The sequence below is a fragment of the Notolabrus celidotus genome, chromosome 23 (genome assembly GCF_009762535.1).
Source record: "Notolabrus celidotus isolate fNotCel1 chromosome 23, fNotCel1.pri, whole genome shotgun sequence".
Lineage (NCBI taxonomy): Eukaryota > Metazoa > Chordata > Actinopteri > Labriformes > Labridae > Notolabrus > Notolabrus celidotus.
This window is the reverse complement of record NC_048294.1, coordinates 5,123,280-5,147,974: the sequence shown is the minus strand read 5'-3', so window position 1 is coordinate 5,147,974 and position 24,695 is coordinate 5,123,280. Positions and strand designations below refer to the sequence as shown.

Genomic DNA, 24,695 nt, shown 5'->3' with positions numbered 1-24,695 from the left:
TAAAACATCTCTACCACTGTCATATTCCTCAGTGTCTGTGCATATGTGTGTCCATGTGCTGACAACCTGTTCCATCTCTCTTTGTTTCTTTTCATGTCTGTCTGCTTCATCCCTATCTCCAAATTAATGTGTTTGTGATTTTTGAATTCCATCTGAGTGTGTTTACTGAGCTGAGAGGCAGAATAAACACACGCAGACACATTTCCGAAGCTACAATACACTCCTGTGGTGTGTTTGTATGAGCAGCTGTGTGCATGGGCGCCTGGGTTTGATTTAAATTTGGGCTGCAAAATTCACTGAGTTGGTCTTGGGGAGCCCAGAGGGAAATACAAAGTTGTTGAATGCTTCATTTTTACAACAGCTAATCTCTTCAACCAAGTCAAGAAACAGACATCTCAACTGGTCTAGATTAGTTAGATCAGGCGTTGGCTTCCAGACTGTCACAGGGCACATGCACAACATTTTTAGCCACGTTATACTTGAAGCAGGGGTTTCACATTGCTGGCTGAGGGGTGGGAATTGAATACTAACTCATGATTGAATTCCTGACACATGGCACCAGCAGATTTTCCTAGTTCTTTTAAGGAGAGCCCCAAAATATCAAAATCTGATGCATGTGCAAAATCTGGTGAGATTTCATGCATTTTAAAGGCCCCCAAAAACTACTTCCTGTTTCATGGCGAGACATGTGTGTTTGGTGCACCGACTGGCTAGGACACGCCCTTCAACGACAGGACACAGTGTGAACAATAGTGCTTCAAGAAGGTTTGAAGATCCTTTCTGAGTGGTTTGGGATAAAATATATCAAAAAGAGGAGGAGCTATACATCACTAAGTAACACACGTGACTTCCTCTTGCTAGCAGGAGATGCTATAGATATAGGTGAATATTTTCCTGTAGATGGGTTCAGCCTGGGACACTTACCATGTATGAGCATTTTGGTCCAGATCCAAAATAGCACATGTGTGTTATTAAGGCGTTATTAAGGTTTAAAGGATTTGGCGAATTGCCAAAAAAACGCTCCAACTTTGAACATCTGCCACGCCTACAATTTTTGGTGTAGGGAAAAGCCTCTAACAACATTTCATCTTCAATGTGTCTTCTATACACTGAGCGTCATACAACTTGATCGGAGAAAAATCCTAGGCACAGTTCGTTCAAATACGTACACTGCGATTCATGGCTTTTTACAAACACTAAAAAAACTGCTCCTAAATCTCTGGTAGACTTTCATCTTTCAAGGGTGAATCCCCCCCAGACTTAAATACCTGTGACTGAAGCTCTTTGTTCTACCTGATAAACTCAGGACAAAGCTAATTAAAGTTTTAATTGATGAAGACGTGTCAGGTCAAACTGTCAAACCGCACACACACACACACACACACACACACACACACACACTCTCATACGCACACAGTCACAGCGTCCTTACCTTCCTCCACGGTGGAGTCGAGCTGGGTGACTTTCACAGCCAGCTGGTCCACTCTCTCCTGCAGGCTGCTCATCCTCAGGTAGAAGCTGTTGGCTTCATTAAACAGCTCGCCGAAAATGTCCTCCGCATGACGACCTGTGCAAAAAACAACGCACATACAGGAGTTCAAGTTTGGCCCTGAGCGCACATAACCTCATTTTCAGAGCACTTCTCACAGGTGCTTACTGTAGCTAGATTATTTAAGTTTGAAGAGTGATCGTTACATAGTTTTTTTCTAAATGTTCTCTCTTTGAAAAAAACTATGTAGGGGCGCCATTGGCCTAGTGGTTTTGGTGTGCGCCCCATGTATGGTGGCTACAGTCGTCGTTGCAGCAGTCGCAAGTTCCGCTCCCTGCCTTGGTCATTTGATGCATGTCTTCCCCCTCTCTCTGCTCCCTACATTTTAAGGGGTGGGAATTGATACGATTTTATCAATGTCAATGCCATTGTCGATTCTGCTTATCAATCCAATTCCTTATCAGTTCTCCTAACGGTTCCTGAGTATTTTTTTTACCCGCTCTCGGTGCCTCATTTTCGGCCACATGAGTCCGGACGTGGCCCCTGGAGCCTGGAGGAAAAGACTTTGAAATTGGAGAGGAAAATTGCGGAGTTGGCAAATGCTTTAGCATATTTGAGGTATTTGCACCTAGGAGTTCTGCGTTGTAGAGTGTGTGGCGTAATGGAACATACCACGACGCAACGTTGTGCTGGGAAGTGAATCGTTAAGAAGAATCGGGAATTGATCAATTGGAACCGGTTCTAAGTCAGATCCGGTTTTTGATTCCCACCCCTATTACATTTTCCTGTCTCTCTTCACCTGACCTATCAAATAAAGGAAAAATGCACTCCTCAAAAAAAAGGCAATGTGAAATAATTGATAGAAATCGTATTGTATATCAGCAACAGCTCTAGACCTGGAAATTGTACCCCTCAAAAATAGGGGTGTGGTTTGTTTCGCCTCCGTACGGACCGCCACCATTGTTCTTGACAAAGTTAATACGATAAGGTGGACGAGCTAACCCAGCACCAGAGGGAATACTGGCAGAGTAGCATCATGCTAACAGAGCTAACACCGGACACGAACGCCACATTGGAAGGATTAAACCTGCTGTGGGCGGACAGGTTACAGGAGAGCAAGACTGAACACACTGGTGAAGAAGGCCAGCTCAGTCCTGGACCCTGTGGAGGTGGTGGCTGACAGGAGGATTATGGCCAATCTGTCGTCTTTGATGAACATTTCTTTTTTAGATATATATTCTGATAGATTAGATATATATTGACATAGAGTGGTCTAGACCTCCTATGTTTGTAAAAGCGTGTTGAGATAATGTTTGTTGTGATTTGGCGCTATACAAATAAAGATTGATTGATTGATTGATTGATTGATTGATTGAATACCAGTAGTCCCGCCCCTTCTTGATTCTGATTGGTCCGTGATCAGGAAGTGACACTGGTTATTACGGCAGTGTTCTAAAAGTTGAAGTTGAGAGAGCAGCGATTTCAATCAGCCGACAATCAGCTGAGGTTGTTTTTACGCTGATGATGCTGAACTATATGTGATTAGAAAAGAAAAAAAGGCGTTGTATTTTTTATTAGGATGTCAATTATAGTTTTGTGCAGAGATGGAGGTCAGTCGATGCTGCCCCCACCCTTCCCTCCTCAGTCTGTCTCATCAGGACACACCGCCTCCTGAACTGAAGAGTGGAAAACAACAATCCTGTCTGTGATGGAGAGAGAATGTGTGTTTGAGTAAAAGAGAGAGGTACAAATATTTGAATAGATTTCCTGAGATGCAAAAATGAAACTCAAATAAATAAAATGCACACACACACACCTGCTGCACAGATCTGCCTCTTCTCTGTCTATTCTCTCTCTCAGCCTATAACCTGACAGATGGAGCAGAGGCAGAGCGCTCGCTCATTCACACTGAGCTGTCACTGCATTTCATTTAGACACTAACTGCTAATCACATTTCAACCGACTCTTTCTCCACATTTCAATGATTTCTATCTAACACTTGTTGTTCGTTCTTTCTTTTAATTACCACAAACCCAAAGCACCTGCTGCTGTAAATATGTGGGGAATTAAAAGTTCCTGATGACTGAAATCTGACTCATCAGATTGGGTTTTAATGGAGGTCATCCTTCACGGCTCGGTCCCAGCTGCCAGCTTCAGCGACATGTTTACATTTTATTAAAGTCTATAAAATTCCCCCTTGGTTTCTCCTCTTTCTCCCTAACAGCCTGTTTCAAACTAACTCCACCAAACAACAACAACAGCAGCTGGCCTCCACGCTGACTCATTCGTCTCAGTGGCACCGACAGCAGCACCAGCACCCGCAGACAGAATCAAGTTCACAGCTTAACACGTTTCCAGTGATCTTCTTTCTGGAGTACAGCTCTGAATTTGTTGTGATTGAGTTAAAAATGCTGACAGGAGACAGAGCAGGATGAGATTGCTCATCACAGGCTTGGAAGGAGGGTTTAAGTTCAACTGTATCTGCCGGCTTTTGGCTGGTTTCGTGTGAAAAAACATTTGAAAAAAGTGTAAAAAATTAGGATCATCTCCAATATGAGTCTACACTTTTACAAGCCCAAATTTCAAAGTAAAAGGTGACTCCAGAAGTGCCAAAAGGAGGAGGACTAATGGTTAGCCTGAGCTTTATATGCGTGAGTGAATCCACAGCCCGAGATCAAGGCATCGATCAACATTACAGTCTCCAACAAGCTGACCAAGATGAAGTCTGGAGTCATTTACAGCATGCTGAGTGACAGGAGGGACGGGGAGGACTCTGCTGCTTGTGCTGGCTTTATAGATGGAAATAACCGAGGAAACAGCTTTGAAGATGAACAGCTTTTCTCTGTCACTCATGGGATATTATACACATTAAAATAACAAATAAAAAAAACACAGATGTTTATACATGCTCTTTAACACCACATGTATGGAAACATTTGTAAATAATTCCATCAGCTAGGCTCTCTCTTTCTCAGTGCAACAGGATCAGAATGTTTGTGGGTTTTTTTGTGTTTATTGCTGAAAATTGTACCCTAAAAATCCAGGTGGGTTTAGTTTCTCCTCTGCACAGACCTCCACTATTGTTGTTAATAAAGTTGATATCAGAAGTCCCGCCCCTTCTTGATTCTGATTGGTCCGTTATCAGGAAGTGACACTGATGATCAAGGCAGTGTTCAAAAGTTGAACTATTTTCAACAGCTACTACAATCAGCCGACACTGAGGTTGTTTTTACGCTGATGACGCTGAATGTGGTTTGAATGTGGTCAGTGCAACAGGATCATAATGTTCATGTTTTTGTTTGTGTTTATTTAAATGTAGATTATTTGGCAAATATATTTATTCAGAGCTTATGTCCAATAGTTGTTCCATACAGCCGGAATTCTGGGATGTTACTGGACAAAATGGTGGATGAAAAAATGTACTGCATTTCTGTCTGGAAGGTGGGCTCTGCTTTGGTTAAGTTAATATTTCTACCTCACTTTTGAAACGGTTTTTTCTGACTTTTATTCATCTTCTTTTTAGGTTCTGTGAAGTCACATTGAAGATAGCTGTGAAGGGATCATGAACCCAATGTACTTTTACTAATATCATGAGAAAATGTAAAAGTGGGACTGTGGAGTGACTGTACAGAATGTACAACCAGCTAAGATGTGACCAATAGCAAGTCACAATATCTCCAAATAGTCTTAGTTTTCTTAATGTTGGTCTGTTGAAGCTTCCTGGTATTTGGGTCGTGGTTCTAAAATATTAAAATAAATAGCATTTCAGAATTTTTCTTTTTCAGAATACTGAAAATACAATAAACTCTTGTCTAATAAATCAATAAACCATTGCCTTTTTTAAAAGCACTTACTGCTCAGAAGGAAAAAGATAAAGAGAGTTGTCAATGAAAAATTGCTAATAAACTAATATGACCCCACAGAGAACTCCAGGTTAAGTTTAGCACTGTCATTATACTTCGCTTTTTGCACAAATTTGGCCGTTAAAGCTCATGAAAGTAAAGATTAATGAGAAAATTGTGCAGATTGTTTCCAAGCATGCAGATCCAAATTGACTCAAGTAGTAAATTGTGATACGTTTGATGTTTAGTGTGACCAACCCTTTGGTCGGTCGTCATGTTTCCAACAGAAGAAGTCACGTGTTCGGTAAAGTAAAAGCTCTTCACACAATGAAACAAGGATTTTGACTTCTCTTCCCCTCCACAACTTCCTTCATTCATGCGACTCTAACTCAGCTGCTGTAAGTGCAAGACATCAGGTGGAAAATGACTCACTCAGACTGCCCAGCTGTTTGATGATGGCTGCCAGGGTGCTGTTAGTGACACACTCCAGTTCACTGGTCACCCCATCTGGCAAAGCTCCACGGCAGAGGTGCCGGGGCTCGATGTTCCTCTTCACCAACGGCATGCTGGATTACTCCTGAGGAAAAACAAGACACGATTTTGTGAGTTAAAATTCATCGTCCGAACCAGAGAGTTATCGTTCCATGACATCACACCCTTCAAACGCCAAAACTGCGTCTGAAACTGCTTGACTGGATTCTGTCGTGTGTTTTTTGGACATTTTGACATGTTGTGGCTCATTATTTAAATCCCCCTGCAGGAAATAGAAGTACAAAACAAAATCAGCTCCACACTGACGGATTAAAAGAAGAAAGAAGAGCTGAGGGAAAATGTGTCGGGGACTCAGCTGTGAGTCCTGATGGACACGGAGGTGTCATGTCCGCCGCGGGGCGCAGTCGCTCATCACGCTGCTTAATGTCAGCGCGGCCTGGATGAGCCAAGAGCCAAATGAGCCGGAAAGAAGTTTCTAAATGGTGCTAACGAGCCGAAACTGTAGCCAGAGAGACCACGAGGGACAGAGAGAGAGAGGGACGGAGGGTTTAGAAAATATGAGGAAAAAGATGTTGAGGGTAAAAGAGAGAGAGAGAGAGAGCAGCTGATGGATGACGGGAGAAAGAGCGTGTCAGTGTATGAGTGGTTAGGACATGAGAAGAGCTACATATAGATGTGATGTGAGTTGAGGGAAAGAAGAGCTTAAAAATACAACAAAAATGTGATTTCCATCCTAACTAAAGCAAAATGGAACAAAAATACGAGAATTAGCGTGAAGCTTTGTTTTTACTTTTCAGCTTTTCAGCCTCTTTTAGCTCAATGTTTTGGTTTTGTGAAGCTCCCTGTTACCAAATATCGGTCATATTTACAACTCTGAGAGTAACATGACAAACTTCTGCATTTAAATTCATCTTTTTTTAAAGCTGCTGTGAGGAACTTTTGTTTTGTATCGATTCTGCCGCCCCCTTGTGGACAAAGTGATACCTCTTATCTCTTGTCCTATACATGCAAAAGTAGTGTTTTCAACAAAAATCTCATCCTGATGTCTTTTAACAGTCAACATTATCAGGCAATGTGATTATGTTCCATGAAAACAGTCAAATAAAGGCTGTTTCTGAAGGGAGATGTCCATCATCTGATCTGACACCTACCCCCTCAGGGCGGTTTCAGGCATTAAAAATGACAACAGAGAAGGTGTCAGTGTTGCTGCTGATGGTCTTGTTTGCTATTGAAGGTCATAAAGAGGCATCAGTATCATTTTCAGTCTGTTTCTCAGCCAGTTCAAAACTCCTCACAGGGCCGTTTAAAGTCGTCAATTATGAAAATGTTGTGTGAATTTTTAATTTGAAGTATGGAATCTTGAGGTTGCAGTTTCAGGGTTAAAAGTGGAGTTTTTTAAGGTTGAACTGAGTCAGTTTCAAGTCGTATGAAATCACTACCAGGTTCAAACATTCAATTCTAAGGTTGAAATGTGAAATCTCAGAGCTGAGTCATACCACTTTGTGATAAACTGTATTTTTTCAGTTAGACGGGCAAAATATTTAGGTTCAAACCTGTTGAATTCTTGCTTTGAACTGCAAAATTTTCATGGAAGTCTGTTATTTTGAAGCTAAGGTGTAAAATGTTTCAATTGTAGGGTAAAATTTGTCAGATTCAAAAGTGAAGTTTCTTATGGTTGGTGTATGACTCAAGCTGAATGAGGTGATTCTCAGGCTTTGAATACACTATGCTTTGGTTGAAATGTGCAGTTCCTGAGTTGAACAGTGTCACTTTGGTGGTGTGCAGTCTACAAGTTGAAAAGTTGAATTTGAGGCTGCATTTTTAGATCCTGACATGTAATACATAAAATGTGCAAAGTTAAAGTTTGTAGCTTTAAGGTTCCAATATGCAATTCTTTGAAATGTGCAACAGCTGAGTTCAACTGTATATCTATTTGGTTAAACTTTGCAAGCTGCAATTTTGTTACATTGTTACCTTTAATTTTTCAATTTAAGGTTTCAGTTGTGGAGGAGTCTAATTTATCCTCACAGCTACAAAGAGTTGCTTCTAGGTGAAAGAAAATGTCATGTCTAAGAATGTAGCTAATTATGAAATGGTGCAAACTTGTGTGTTACTTGTGATGTCAAGCTACTGACTGAGTTAACATTGCTACTTTAGTTTAAACTGCATTGTTTTTATTAAAGTGTTAATGTAGCTGTAGTGTTGAACTCTTCACCTGCATGTTACATTGTTAGGTTCAAATGTGGAGTTTCTCAAGCTGAATTATGTAACCTTCAGCTTTAAAATGTGCTATTCTTAGTTTGAAATGTGTCCTGAGTTGAACCACTTCAGGTCAAATTGCATTGTTATTATGAGCGTGTGCATTCACCAGTTGAAAAGTTGAAATTTTAATTCAAGAGTGCGTTTTTAGGAACAAGCATGCAATATTTAGCTTTTAGAGTGCAACTTTCAAACTGAATTATTCAACTTTGAGGTTTCAAATTAACTATCCCTCGGTTGAAATTTGCAATCTCAGAGTGGCACTTCAACACGTTCACGTCCAACTGAAGTTGTTGTAAAAAACAAATATGACATCTATAGATTGAAAAGTTGAATTTACAAACTTGAATTATGAATTCAAGTATTTCAATTCTCAGTTCAATAATGAATCCTTTTTGATCTTTATATCTGAGGCATGTTGCGTGTTAATGATTGAGGTTGAACTGTGCAACTTTGGGGATTTAATTTTGATGTTGAACTTTGTGACTGGTTGGTTAAACTGCATTTCCTTAAAGAGTGCAGTTATAAAGTTAAAGTGTTGAAAGTTTTTTTAGATGTAGGGTGCAATCTTGAAGTTAAACTTAAACTTTTTTGCAAAACTGTGCATTACTTTTACTAAAGTTTCTTTGTTTTTTTTAGTTTTTTTTAGTTATATATATTTTTGGCCTTTTTGCCTTTATTTTATAGGACAGCTGAAGAGAGACAGGAAATGTGGGGAGTGGAGAGAGGGGGAAGACATGCAGGAAGATGATCGACCGGCCGGGAATCGAACCGGCGACCCCTGCAACGAGGACTGTAGCCTCTGTATGTGGAGCGCTTAGACCGCTAGGCCACCAGCGCCCCATTTCTTTGTTTTTTTTAACCATTATCGGGTAGTTTTTAGATGGAAGTGTCATTTCTAGGTTTTTGAAAAACACTCAATTATGGAGTTAGAGCTAAGTGTGCACACCCTGAGTCAAAATCTGTCACTAATAACTCCAAGTTGGACACATTGGGGTTGGGGGAAAGTCAGACAGATCTCTTGAAAAATCTAAAACCAACACCAACTTAGGAGAACGTAACTTTTTGGGGAAAGTGGTCATCATTTTTTGACCATAAATAAAAGGTATAAAGTAGATTCACCCTCGTCTGTACCTGTATTTTCGTATTTTTTCCTCGCTCTTTGAAGCGAACGAATGTGACCGACACAGAGGGAGAGAAAGTGAGGACAAGAAGTTTTATAAAAGTGAGCGCGAGAGAGAGCCGCCGACACGTGAGGAGACTTCTCCGCTCCTCTCCGTTTGGACTGAACTCTCTATGTGGGACACGCTTGTTATTTTTGGGCCATGATGTTGTGTGTGCGAGTGTGTGAGAGTTACGTGCACGCAGCGTGTGTCTATCTGCCTCAGAATCAAAGACGGCACGATTTCTTATTGTGGTGTCGCCGAGTGTTTATGTGAGAGGTGTGTGTGTGTGTGTGTGTGTGTGTGTGTGTGTGTGTGTGTGTTATCAGGTCAGCGCTCTGGAAACGTGCCATTCTCACACTCTCTCACGCTTCTAATATAATCGCTGGCACAATTACACTTTCTGGGAAGAGAGGACTGAATAAAGGTAAACAAAAACAAGCAAATTCATCACTGAGATGTGTGTTAACGTGCTGTCCTGTTCAAATCCGCAGCATCAGTTCCACACTGACTCGATCCCTTATAATGCAGAAAATCTGTGTCTTCGTATGCTCCTTAAACTGTTTATTCAGACGCATCCAAACATGCCAACTTTAACAAAAAGGGACACATTTGTCCTCCTTACGTCTCTTTCTCTCTCGCTCTCCTGCCTCTCCTCCCTCTAACAGCTCCTGACGTCCAATTACACAATCCTTCCCAGATTGTGTCTTAAGAGTGTGATGGAGCTTCTTTAGGGGTGTGTGTGTGTGCACCAGTATCCCCTCCTCCTCCTCCAGCTGTTGTAAATAATCTAACACCACGGCTCTTTAATAAAACATACACGTCGTCCTTGTGCGCCATCGCCGCCTCAATCTGCTCTTCACCTCTTATTTGTCTCATCTGTCAAACCCCCCCGCTCTCCCCCTCTCTCTACATTCCCCTCCACTCTGGATCCTCCCTCCATCCCTGCCTGCTTTCATTAATAAATAAGTGAGGGTGAATGTCTCAGTGTGCGGGTATTCCCCGTCTTTGTGTTGATCCGAAGGTGTGAGTGTGATGTAGGTGTGTGTGGACCAGATGTAGAGGCCACTTAGTCTGGGTTTTTTAATGTAGGTTCACATGCAAGGAAACACACGAAGCTGGACATATTTTGACCCGAAGGCACTTAAGTCTTCCCACACAAGCTCTTCCAGGTCAGCTGCAGGGCAAAGTGGCATGAGCCTGACATGATATGAACGGAGACGAAGGAAACAAAGGTAGACACACGAATAACATTTTCATAGCCAGTCCAGGACAAGACGACACATTTATGTCTTTTAAGGTCTTTTTTTTTGTTGCCGTATTGGCCAAGACATACAACATGCCCCTGAAAATGATCCCCAACTTCTCTGTATTTCAAAATGTAGCAAGCGGTATGCAGCCTCGACTTCCTTTTCCATGCGTTGCATTGTTTACAGTCCAATTAGCAACTTAAGAAACAACCATTTGCTTGGGTAGTGCCCATTTATCTGTTATTGATGAGTCTCAGTTTCACTGTAAACAGTAAGTTACTATAACAGCCAAAATCCACCAGCTCCGTGTCCAGTCCGTCTCCGATCCATCACAGCACCAGATCTGGTAGGTTTCTATTCTAGCAAATGTGTTAACTTCCACTGGATCCGCTCCTGCTCTGATCCAGCAGGTCGGAGTCCTCCGGATCAGATACACAAGACTTCTGTTTTTGCCGGATCCTGGAGCACGACGCATCAATCTCAACAGAGCAGATGGAGTGGGACAGGAAGTCAGGTTTCACCAAAACAAAATGAAAACATCCGGTTAATTTTCAGAATAAAACACTCTGTGTTATCACCAGATCGTATTTCACTTAACTACAACAACAATCAGTCATGATGAGCGGAGCCAGGCCTGGAGTCAACAGGTCAGAGGTTTTCAGAGGACCAGAAAGACAACATGGATGAGGAGAGGAGGAGGAGGAGAATCCTTGATTCAGTGATTACAGCGGGAAAACCTCGGTCACATGACTCTGGCTGTCACTCTGGCTGCTCGACTGTGGCGGATCGGAGACAGACCGGACATGGATCTGGTGGAAGTCTGATGTAAGGCTTCACTCTGGCTTGATCCAGTGGAATGAGCCCGAAAAAAACAAACTGTCTTTCTTGGGATTAACTTGAAATCAACAGACCTCAAGATCACAAAGAAAACAACATTATGGTGCAGATTTATAAAAAGATAAGCAAGCCAATCTTGTCAAAGTTCACCAACATACAGACAAAGATTTACACACCAATAGTTCAGGTTCCGGGAGCAAATAGACTTATCATTGTAATGCATATCCAAGGAGCTAGGGTTCTTCTTCTGCCCCCTCAGCCAAAGCCACAGCTTAAAACTTAACAGTGAGCTCACTAAGAATCAACTGCTAGCACCAAGAGTTGCGCTTTCTTTGCTATGCTATCGGCTCCATGTCAACATCCAGCTAACACAGCATACTGCGCTAAAAGTTGCTCTTAAAGTTTTGCAGCTCTGTGCAGTTTGCTCTTGTTTTGCGTCTGCTTGAGGAGATGAGCTGTCGGCATCACCGCAAAACCTTTCTGAGATAAGAGCTGATGATACGGCGGATCCAGTTCTTGAAGGGGGTGCCCTTTAAGGCTTTTAAATACAGATTAAGTTGTCTTCCACTGGAACCAAATCCAGACCAGATTATTTATAGAGTGCAGAGTAGTTTTTTTGGTGCTCGTGTCAAGGAGTCCCATTAACTTACATTTACAAATACTGTATTAAATGAGAGGTTAGAAGCTTGGAAAAGGCAAACACAGTTTCTTTGTGTTTCATTTTGTCTTATGAGTCTGTTTGGAAGCATAAAATCAAACCAATCAATCACTAATTGAAACTCTCTCTTCAAAGTTCTTTTCAACTTTCCCTTAAGGTACTTGTCGACTATCGGTCTCCGCGCCGAAAGGAGTCAGCTGAGGTGGTTCGGGCATATGATAAGGATGCCTCCCGGACGCCTCCCTTTAGAGGTGTTCCGGGCACGTCCAACTGGGAGAAGGCCCCGGGGTAGACCCAGAACGCGGTGGAGGGATTATATCTCCCGCCTGGTCTGGGAACGCCTCGGGATTCCCCAGGAGGAGCTGGAAAGTGTCGCCGGGGAGAGGGATGTCTGGGTCAATTTGCTTGGACTGCTACCCCCATGACCAGACCCCGGATAAGCGGAAGAAAATGGATGGATGGATGGATGGATCAATCACTGAAGTCCAAGAAGAGAAGCTATAGTATGTCTAAAGAACACTGACAGCCTTATATCCAGTCATCTTGTGGCTTTCTGGATCCAGAAGACTACAACGGGGAAAGAGCAAATTAACAATGTGACACGCAGGAGCAAGCAGAGGAGCCAAAAGTGTGTCGGGGAGCTGTGGGAACGTTGTCATGGCAACGTGCTTAGGAATCCGCTCAGCTGCTCAAAAAGTGGAACTCGTCTTTACATCCGAAAATAGTCTGAAAGAGAAGATGGAGAGAAGAGGAGAGACACAGGGAGAGATGAAGGAGGACAGAGAGAGAGAGAGAGAGAGAGCTGAAGGGGGGGGGGGGAGTGGGAGGACGGACATCCCTGAGAAAAGCAGAAAGTTTAAATTTTAAGTAGGTCTGCAACCGGATTTACTGCAGTCTCACACCTCCACTGCTACGACACAGCAGATTTTGAGGGCGCAGCAACACAAACAGAGAATCTCTTCGAAGAGTTCAGGAAGTCAAACTCTGTAAGGACACCTCAGATCAAAGATTTATGTGGAGATGAAAAAAAGCTCTGCAGTGCTGCAGGGAAAGGCTGCAGCCAAGAGTTACTCTGCCAAAAGCTGTCAGCCACTAAACGTTAGCATCTTAAAGACAATCAGATGGAGACATTTATACGAAGGCAGCAACAAATCATGGTTATATATCTGCAGCAACGTTGCAACTCTCTACAAGCAATCATTCTAATTTGTAAGGAGGTACATTTAGAGGGAGATAAACCACTCGACTGGACGATGTGTAACAAGCACAGGCATGTGGAAGTTAACCATAGATGTAGTATCCATGACGTCACCCATCTGTTTCTGAAGCTAATCATCGGCGGGAGCCATATTGGAAATGCTGAACTCAACCTAACATCTGTTGAGCGAGTGTGAGGTAAAGAGGCGGGCTTTGAGCCTCCTAGCTAACAGCTAGTGTTCCCGCCTGTCAATCAAGTCAGCTGTGCGGTGTTATGAAAAAAATTCATCCCCGGTACAGTCTGTGCCAATTTTGAAGTGAGCTATCCAGACTACACTCGTTTTTTTTGTACCATGCTGTAAACATGTTTATTTCTGCTGTAAAGATCGTCTCTTTGAATTAGTGTGTATGTGGTTTTCGGTACTTCTGGAGCCAGCCTCTAGTGGACACTTAATGAACTGCAGTTTTTAACACTTCTGCATTGGCTTCAATTCTCATGGCCTGGAGGTTGCCGCTTGATGTTAACCTGCAATGAGGACTGAAGGCAGGTGGAGCTAGCTCTGCTAGTGTTAGCCACAGTCGGCAAACCAATCTGACTTTGTTTACCTACAGACTCTGTGATCCCGTGTTTAGTTGATTTCATATGTTGTGCTCATTTAGGACTATTTTCTTACCTTTAGACAAGTCTGTTTGTTGTAATCTAAATTTACGATAGACACATGGAAACATCCCTTTTACCAAACTTACATGCTTTTAGTTTATGAACCAGGAAGGCCTCTCAGATCCTCTGGCTCCTCTCTTTTAGCTGTTTCATCGAGTAGAACGAACATTTTTCGTAACGCTGATGCTTTCAGTAACAACGCCCCAAGACGATGGAACAGCCTGCCAGGGGATCTAAGAGGAACTGGAGATATTGAGAGTTTTTAAATGAAATTAAATACGTATGTATTTAGTCTGGCTTTAATTAAAGGGTTATGTATAACTTCATATAATTTATCATTTTAATGTGAATCTATATTTATTTTAATATTATATTGTTTTTTTTTTTGTTTTTTTAAGTCTTCAATTTTTATTATCTAACTATTATTTTGTATTGCTTTTATTTTTACCTTTTTTAATGGTCATAAGTTGTTCTGTTTTATCTTTTATTTACCTCTTTCTTGACTATTTCCCTTTGTTGTATATTTATATGTATTATAATAATTGGTGTGTATCAGTCTCTACTTCTAAATCCATTTCTGTTTTATTTTAAGTCATTTTGTATCTGAATTTTATTATTTTTCAATCACTGTAAAGCACTTTGAATTCCATTAGATTCGTATGAAAGGTGCTTTTTAAATTAAGCTTGATTGATTGATAGTATTGACTTTGTAAGATACGTCTTGCAGCATTCTCTGGGGATGGATTTGTTGGTAAAATTTCAAAGCTTTCAAACTCACGGGATACAACAATTTAACCATCAGTGTTCTGATTTCCCCAAGTCCAGCTGGATCGCCAGTTTCACATTAAAGGATCAAAACATCCTTGTCCCTCTTTGACTTGAGTTCCACTGTAGATGCGGAAGCCAACTTAATTAACCAAGTAGACATATCTACAGACCGTCCTTAATAATCAGGATCAGGTTTTCCCAACCATGAGAAATCTTTGACGCGCTGCAGGTACTCGACACCACGACATGACAGTTGTGATGACTGGGAAACCATTCAAAGTTTACACCTTTCACACTTCCTCCACTCTGTCCCAGCCTCTACCTCTCTTCATAGATGGCTGTGGGTCTGTTACAATAGAATCCAGACAAGTCTTTATTCCCTCTGAGTCTGTTTGTGAGGAGGCCTGGCTTACACATCAGGTCAAATATCTCCCCCCTCAGATTACACCCGTATATCTCCACAGGGGGGCTTCATGCTGATAGACTTTGTCTGCTCTTAAAGAGACGGATCAAATAGACAGAGACGGTATTAATTACTGTCCTTAACCAAACTTATCCTTCCTGCAGGCGGTCGGGTGAGCATCAGCTAATGCTATTACTGCTCTGTCTACTCGGCCATTCAGCTTTAAGTACCACACACGCGACCACAGACACACTCACACATGTTTCCTACTGGGCTACGCCGAGCAAAGTGTGTCCGTCTGTTCAGAGAAAGGTCAGGAACCCGTCCTCCTTCTTCCAACACCTCCCCCCACGCTGCTCCAAAGACAACCCTGTATAATCACAGATAATTAGCCCTCGACAGAAACTAATGTAAATGACACACTGGTTCTTTAGGATGATATAATTAGAGGACATGTAACATGAGGGGCTGAGGTGTGTTCCCTCTACATCATGGCTAGCTGTTGCTGTATTCTGCATATATGAGCTAATGTGACATGATATGCAAGTATTAAACATTTCAGGGTTTCCTGTATCTAGATGATCTACAGAGTCTGTTGCTAATAATCTCAAGCACTATGTGGCTAATAAGGCCAATGCTTAACCTACATTTAACACTGAACTTGACGATGGCTTACTGTCCCTTTGCTTCACATGTACGGTGTTTCAGCCAAGAAGCGGCACTTGAACGCACCAAAAACGACACCTAACAAACTAGTATATTTGACATAAATGTAACAAGAAATGAATTTCAATACCTGGAAGTCCCATAAAGATAAAAGTATCTGAAACTTGAGATACAGATATCCTGACTTTAGGTTCCAAATATGGCTCAAGCTACAAAAACACTGGATCCAACATTTCCCATAATACAACGAGAAAAGGGCTCTTATTTGACCCCTCATTATTTAAATGCAGACTGCTTTCAGGCGTATGCATAATTTGTAACGCAGACTCTCTAATAAACCATTTATGTAATAGACCAGGACTAGACAACCTTGATGACATCACTCAGAAAATGATAGTTTTTTTCCATCTTTAAGAAGCTCCTCAAAAACTAGAGACCACGACATACAACTGTATTCAAAGACTCAAATATATACAAGTAAACTGAGCTTCATGTGTTAAATCTATGCATTGTACCTTTAAGGACCAGGTGAGAAGCATCACTCTCATTTCTCGACTTCCTGGACTGTATCAGATATTATTAATCTGTCCACCATTCAAACAATTGTCCTAAAGGTTGCTTTCTTCTCTTCTCTAAGGCCCGTTAATTGCAATTAAGTCACTAGAAAATCTTCTTTTTCCAGCTAATGTCACTGAAGTAAGCCAGAGTGAAGCCTCTGTGTAACTTACTATTTACAGTGAAACTGAGACCTGCCAGATACAGATGAAAGGGTGCTACTCAAGGGAAGGCAATGAGCTGAGATATGATGATACTTCTGGGTCGAATCGACGCCAAAGCCTACGCCAGTAGTTCCCAAAGTGGGGGATCGCAAGACACTGATTGGGGGGGTTGCAAGATGCCTTCCAAATGATCTAAAATTGCATCTTTTATCCTTTCGTTGTAAAAACATATACATAATTTGTAGCTAAATTTTAGATACAACAATGTAAATATAAAACGTCATCATTTTTGTACTTTGCTTTGTTGCCACATGACCCCTATGAAATGATCCTGCTATAGGCTTCTTGAAATTACAAAGATATCCGTAGGTTTTTGGATTAGCCTGCTAGTTCTGTGTGGGGTCTCCAGTCTCTGGCACTGGGGGTCACAGAATAAAAAGTTTGCGAACCCCTGGCTTACGCCATAGCCTACGCCATAGCCTACGCCCTAGCCTACCCCATAGCCTACCCCATAGCCTACACCATAGCCTACCCCATAGCCTACGCCATAGCCTACGCCCTAGCCTACCCCATAGCCTACGCCATAGCCTACCCCATAGCCTACACCATAGCCTACGCCATAGCCTACGCCATAGCCTACGCCCTAGCCTACCCCATAGCCTACGCCATAGCCTACCCCATAGCCTACACCATAGCCTACCCCATAGCCTACACCATAGCCTACACCATAGCCTACCCCATAGCCTACACCATAGCCTACACCATAGCCTACACCATAGCCTACCCCATAGCCTACACCATAGCCTACCCCATAGCCTACCCCATAGCCTACACCATAGCCTACACCATAGCCTACACCATAGCCTACGCCACAGGTCTACTTAGCCCTTTTACGAGGCAGCAGCCTGATGCGCACACCTCCTTAAAAATGAAACTATACAGACCACAAGCCCTGTGATTGGTCCACTGGATGGCATTGTATTTCCTGCATTTAGTGTGACCGAAAACAGGCGACCTGACTATCAGAGAGACAACACTGCCCTCAAGCGTTTCAGCGGGCGGGGTATTGCTGCACGATGCGGACACATCGACACACAAGTATGTAGCGCTCACGTCCGCATTGGCCACTACAGCTTAGGGTCAACGCAGGAGTATAAACCAGGCTCAAGTCCAACTGCTTGGGAATACAGAAATGTGGGCATCCATTCCTGGGGTATACATCCTCGTCAGATGATTGCAGATGGGTTGCGAGATTGCTAGTTCTTATGAATGCTTCCACCACAAGCTGTTAGGCGCTAGCTGCTAGCATGTTAGCAAAGAAGAATAAGTGTGGGGTCTAGTTTCAAAGACACAACACACTATGCCAACGAAAGGTTCAGATGGTTGCTAGCTTGTGCCCATTCATTAAACTCATGAGTTTCTGGGCATCTTTTGGGGTTTCGGTGTTCCCTTGATTTTGGGTAACTGGTTGGGTATGCTTAACCGATCCAATATAGGGTGTGAATTTGCACTCACTGGTTTGTGTATACCCTCTAAGATGTCAGTTGGCTGGGTTTTGCCAAAAGCACATGAAAATACAGTATCATAGAGATTTTGACTATCACCATGGTTCCTCTGGCTCCCTAAAGGGTTGGTAACAAACAGTTTGAAATCCATGTAAAATATCAGTGTGTGTTTTAAGTCCAGGCCTGACTGACAGCCAGTGAGCACACAGCTATGAAAACAGCAGCCTGAGCCAACACGGTGAAACAGAGATAATGTTTTATTCTGAGTCAGGATTACTCTGGTTTCACTCTGCAGTCGCGGGAAGCTCTGCATTTGGTCCTACGCCAAATGTCAGCGAATGAAGAGAACAAAGCACATAGAGAGAAATATTAAAACAAGCTCTCAGATATATGAAAAACACATTTAAGAGACATAAAGCCGCTGTGTTTTGTTTGATGTCACAAAAAGGGGAGGAAAACATGTTTTTGTCTGATGTTTCTGAAACCATACGTTTTGGAGAACCTTTAAATTTAAACCATTTCCACTTCACTCACATTTTCATTTTCCCCCCAACCCCCCACACTCTCGCTTCCTTCTGGCCTCCTTTTCCCTCCTCTCCTCCATCCTAAACTTTCCGTCTCCCTCGTTCCCCCGCCCCGTCGCCCTGCTCCAGCTTCTCCCTCTTTGAAGTCTGTGTTTGTTGATGCTCTTGGGTTAGGAGCCATTGTGCAAAATGATCACAATTACGATGGCACTTCCCCCCTCTTTGGTGCTAATCCTCCCTAAAAACAAATTATGCAAAACGAGGGAGGAGGGGAGACGAGACATTTCACACTTGCCTCCTCTTGCCCTTTTTTTTTTTTTGGAGACGCAGCTCTTTGAAAATGTCGTCATGGTTTCTTTGCAAGTACTTTAATTTTATGGGGGTCGGGGTAATGAAGTCATCAGAGCAGCTGAGAGAGAAAGAAGATAGTTCATATTTGGGCGAAGAAGTTCTGCATGATATCTCAGTCCCTTTGTTGTCTCCAGTGTGTCTGTAAGTGTGTGTGTGTCTCTCCAGTACCTCTAAGAGGAGTGTTACGAAACATCCACTTCAATAAACGGTGAATAAAACATGGGAATAAACCAGCCGAAGCCAGGCTGTCACGATCCTGATACTTCAACTGTATTTGCATTTCATTAGTGGTATTTGTTTGAATCTATGTGTTATGTCACATTTGTGGATTCTACCATAAAAACACAAAACATAAATGAGATTACTACCTCTGTGCTGCTGTGTTAGATAACACTTGGTCAGAGTCAACCATAGAAGAGACAGGATGTGTTTAGCTTAACGTCCTGACAGGTGTCTGACTATGTAATCTGATTTTTCACCAACTTCGCCCTGATTTCAAACTGACCTACACTTCCTTTTTCTCTTCTCTTTGACTCATTAAACTTTAAAGTTTTGATTTTACTTTTTATCAGTGACAACAGAAGAAGGTTGAGCTGCAAGTTGGAAGCAAGCGGCAACCTCCAGACTATGCAAAAGTGCCAGAAACTGCAGTTCATCGGGCGTCCACTAGAGGCTGGCTGCAGAAACACCGGAAACCACATACACACCCATTCAAAAAAGACGATCTTTACAGCAGAAATAAACATGTTTACAGCCTGGTACAAAAAGCAGTTTAGGTCTGAATAGCTAATTTCTCCATCAACACACACTGTACAGGTTGAATTTTTTTTTATAACTTGTTATTATTAAAGATATTAATCTTACAGGTTTTGCCCATTTAAGGACATGGTTGACTCAATTGAAAGGCAGGCACCTTGTAGCTGTTAGCATAGAGGCTAAAGGCCCGCCTCTTTACCTCACACTAGCTCGACAGACGTTAGGTGGAGTTCAGCATTTCCAACATGCCACCCACCGACCATCGGAACAGATGGTTGACATCCATAGACTGTATAAAAAAAAACAGACTTAGTATCCGTGACGTCACCCATCTGTTCCTGAGCGCTGTTTTGAAGCCAATCGTTAGTGGAAGCCATATTGGAAATGCAGAACACAACTTAATTTTGTCTGAGCTAGTGTGAGGTAAAGAGGCGGGCCTTTAACCTCCTGCTAACAGCTCAGGTTGCCCACCTGTCAATCAAGTCAGCCATGTCCTTATTTGGGCAAAACTTGTAAGTTATAAAAAGATTCACCCTCTCTGAGATGAATCGAATAATTAAAGGTTCATTTCGGTTAAGACAAGATCAGTTGTGATTCTGTGTCCGGCGGGACAGTAAGACTCTACAAGTTACGGACTTCAGAGCAGCGAAGGGGGGCTGATTATTTAGAATAATCCTTCCTGATTTAAATAAATAACAAGACCCAACACTATTTACAATGTATGTTAAGTTACATAAGTACACAGAGAGAGAGATAGAGAGTAGATCAAACATAACTGGCCGCGTATAAAATGTAAATGTTCAAAGTGTTTGCTGTATGTTTTTGTTGATTGTTACTGTTCTGGTTTTTGTTTTTAACTCTGTAAAGCACTTTGAATGAACGGTGCTTTATAAATAAACTTGTCTTGCCTTACCTGTACAGTTGGTGCTGTAAACATGTTTATTTCTGCTGCAAAGATCGTCTTCTTTGAATGGGTGTGTATGTGGTTTCCTGTGTTTCTGCAGCAAGCCTCAAGTGGATGCTTGATAAACTGTAGTTTCAGCACTTCTATACGGGCTTCATATTTTAAGACTGGAGGTTGCAGCTTGGTGACGTCATAGCTACTACATCCTTTTATTAAACAGTCTGTGGTGGATCTAATAATGGCTGCTAATGTTAGCATTACATGTCTCTGTTGACAGCTCTCCTTGGAGGTATTTTAACACCAAAAACTTTTATGTTACAATGTTTGGGCTGCAACCGTCATATTTAAGGACACATTTAGAAGACGTAATGTGTCTCTTACACGTTATCCTAACAACTTTCAGTGTGACTGTGTTGTTCATGGAGATATCCTGGTAATTGTTTGGGAAACATGGCAAGTTAGACGCACAGAAGGGGTTAAAAAGGATTTTGTAAAGCCTTTTGGTTCTGTTTTATTTTCAAATTTTGATCTGGTTTTGGGATCAGATAAATATATATGGCTGGTGCCGGGATAGTTAGAGTGGCACTTTGTTCTTAAGGTAAGATATAATGAACCAGATATGAAATATTCAAAAATAAACCAAATTTTTTTGCAAATATTTGAAAAATCTTGTCCTAAAGTTATTTTGTACGTGCACAAACTAACATCCAACCCTCTCTCCTCTGCCTCTGTGCTAATGTGGTGAGTAAACAGGTCAGCCACAGAATGAATGCAACATTTCTGAACAGCATTCAGCCTTTTATTGTGTGTGTGCACGTGTGTGTGTGTGTGTGTGTGTGTGTGTGTGCGTATGTGTGTGTATGCCTGTGTGTGTGTTGTGAGAACCCTCCTGGTGCCCCTCTTCGACCCCGTCTCTCACAATTAAATGTGTCGGTCTCAGCACGATTGCAACAAGTCATCCGGCAGAGCCATGTGACCTGACATTCACACACACACACACACACACACACACACACACACACACACACACACACACACTCACACTCACACTCACACACACACACACACACTGGTTCATGGTAAACTGGGTCTACTGGTGCGGGTTAGTGGACAGGAGGGTCTGATCCCTGGGATGAAGGCAGGGGGGAGACAGGTCACATTAAAGCTGAGACGTGATGTGTCACACTGTCCCAGTTTGTTTCTCCCAGTTCAAACTGGGGAGGTGACACAGAAACCAGTAGGACATGAAGAATAAATAGAATAGTTGAACTGAACAAAGTCTGACTTGTTAGTCGGTACAAGAGCCAAAATAATCATCTACTTTTCAAAATCTCTGAAAACGTTTTCAATATAATTTTAGCAAAAAACACAAAACAACAACTCAACTAAGTTAAGCTAACAATCCACAAGCTAGTGACATAAAACCTCAAAAGATCTGGGTTCTGTCTTAAAGTACTGTGGATTACTCAGGCTCCTTAACATAGACATGGATGAGAAAATTGGGGAAGATCTTTTCTGTTTTTGAGTCACTATCAAACATTTGTCAACACGAGTGGGAAACCTCAGGATACCGTACGAGACAATACAACATGAAAGAATAAGATACGATAGAATATTTCACGTTACGAAAGAATATGTCATAATACGATAGGATAGACTTTGATACGATAGAATATGATATAACACAATAAGATAGAATATTTCACGTTACGATACAATAGAATATGATACGATTGAATTTGGTATACAATACGATAGAATATGGTACGTTAAGATACGATACAATATAATATGTCACAATACAATACGATAAGATAGAATATTTCATGTTACGATACGATAGAATATGGTACGATAAGATACGATAGAATATGGTACGATACAATAAAAAAGATAGATACAATAGAATATAATACGATAGGATACGATTGAATTTGGTGTACAATACGATAGAATACAGTACGATACGATACGATAAGATAGAATATTTCACGTTACGATACAATAGAATATGTCACTATACAATACGATAAGATAGAATACTTCACGTTACGATACAATAGAATATGGTACGATAAGATACGATTGAATTTGGTGTACAATACGATAGAATACAGTACGATACGATACGATAGAATATGATACGATAAGATACGATAGAATATGATACAATAGAATATGATACGCCATGATACGATTTAATTTGGTATACAATACAATAGTATATGGTACGATAAGATACGATACAATAGAATATGTCACGATACAATACGATAAGATAGAATATTTCACGTTACGATACAATAGAATATAATACAATAGGATACGATTGAATTTGGTGTACAATACGATAGAATACAGTACGATACGATACGATAGAATATGATACGATAAGATACGATAGAAAATGTCACGATAGGATACCATGGAATATCATATTATCTGATTGGATACAAAACGATACGATAGAATATGATGTATGATACGATAAGCTACGATAAGATAGGATAGAATATGTCACCATAGCATACAAAGAATATGTCACGAAACAATACTATAGTAAATGTCAGGAAAGACAGATTATGATGAGATGTGATAGAATATGTCATGATACAATACATTAGGATATAATTCCATACCGTGTGATAGAATATAATACAATACTATACTATACGATAGATTGAAACCCATTAGCAAGATAAAAAATAGTAGTGTTTTTATGGTCACGTCAGGCTGAGAGTGCAGTCAGAGTCAGACGATGTGTATTTAGTAATACAATCATGTAAAAGAATTTAGTAGATGTATTTCCTCTTTCATGCATTACTCTATTCCAGTCTTCACAAGCAGTTATCACAAAGAGGGGTGTGTGTGTGTGTTGTTAGTGTGTGTATGTCTTGTCCCTGAGGGCAGCCCGTCATGTTCCCCATCATGTTATTCTCTGCGACAGCTTCACACACAAACTACAACTTGGGATTTCCCTGTAACGTGTAGCGTGAGACCAGAAAGAGAGATTTACTAAAGCACACACCAGTTTTAACAGCCTTAAACGACTGCTGCTGCTGCTGCTGCTGCTGCTGTGACAATAGACTCTGTCCCTCCATCAAAATACAAGAAACCATTTACATGTGGCTCTTTTAAATGAAACCCTGCTGCAGAGGAGAAACACTTCTCTGCTCTCAGGAAGTGAAGAACTGAAAGTTGAGTGAAATCCAAGCCGTCTGCCGAGCAGAGAAGTAACGCTTCACTCGCCAACATGACATCCATCTCTTGTTTTCTGGCGCCTGGCAAGCATGAGGCGCGGCTTTGTGGAGTTAACTGACATTCTTACCCGGCTTTCTTACTGATCTTCCTGGTTGTGTATGATGCTTGATTCTGATTGGTCAAAACCCCTTGACAACGGTTATTAACTTTCACTAATATGAGCAACACCAGAGGCAAACTGATCACACGTCATGTCAAATCAATCCATGGAAAAGAGTTCAGACACATTTTGTTTCTGAGCGCTGATTTCAAATCAACCCAACAAATCTAAACTAATCTGTTAAAGGTGACATATCACGCTTTTTTCATCAATATATATTGGTCTAAGAGGTCCCCAAAACATGTCTTTAAAGTTTATGCTCAAAAAAACACTTTGAAATCAGATTTTGGTCTGCCTGAAAAACCCTCTTCTTCAGTCCTCCTCAGAACACTCTGTTTTCTCTCTGACCACGCCCCCTCAGGAAGTGGATGTGCCTCGGCTCTCCAGCACGTTGATCTAATGTTTACATGTTGGCTGAATATACACGGCTGCTCAGAGATCACGTTACTTCAACCCTCTGAATCTGATCCAGAATCTGATCCTGACGGAGAGGCGCCTGCAGCAGGACCTTTCTGAAGGATTGGTCACAGATTTAGTGTTTCTTGTTGTTTTATTTATCAGTATGTCGACGTGTGTCCTGGTACACAGCTACGAACATGTAGCTATGTGGCTATGCTAACTAGCGCTAGCACTTATCCATGATAAATAAAAATCATCCACTAGATCTTCAAATCTGCAGACGTGGGGAGTAAAACCGACCTCTACCAGAAAGGCAGCAGGACCTTTCTGAAGGATTGGTCACAGATTTAGTGTTTCTTGTTGTTTTATTTGTCAGTATGTAGACGTGTGTCTTGGTACACAGCTACAGCTACAGCTATGAACATGTAGCTATGTGGCTATGCTAACTAGCGCTAGCACTTATCCATGGTAAATAAAATCATCCACTAGAT

At 41.6% G+C, this 24,695-nt stretch overlaps 1 protein-coding gene across 3 annotated transcripts in view; it reads right to left on the bottom strand.

Moving 5' to 3' along the window:
• The window catches only part of zgc:109889 (uncharacterized protein LOC553542 homolog), a 65,627-nt gene that overhangs the window by 27,625 nt on the left and 13,307 nt on the right, over positions 1–24,695 (bottom strand). For all 3 annotated transcript variants that reach the window (XM_034677233.1, XM_034677235.1, XM_034677234.1), the window contains 2 exons: positions 5,764–5,908; positions 1,433–1,567 (listed from right to left, as the gene is read on the bottom strand). In XM_034677233.1, coding sequence (XP_034533124.1) covers positions 1,433–1,567; positions 5,764–5,896 — 268 coding nt within the window. In that variant the 5' untranslated portion in view covers positions 5,897–5,908. The remainder of the gene's footprint in view (positions 1–1,432; positions 1,568–5,763; positions 5,909–24,695) is intronic.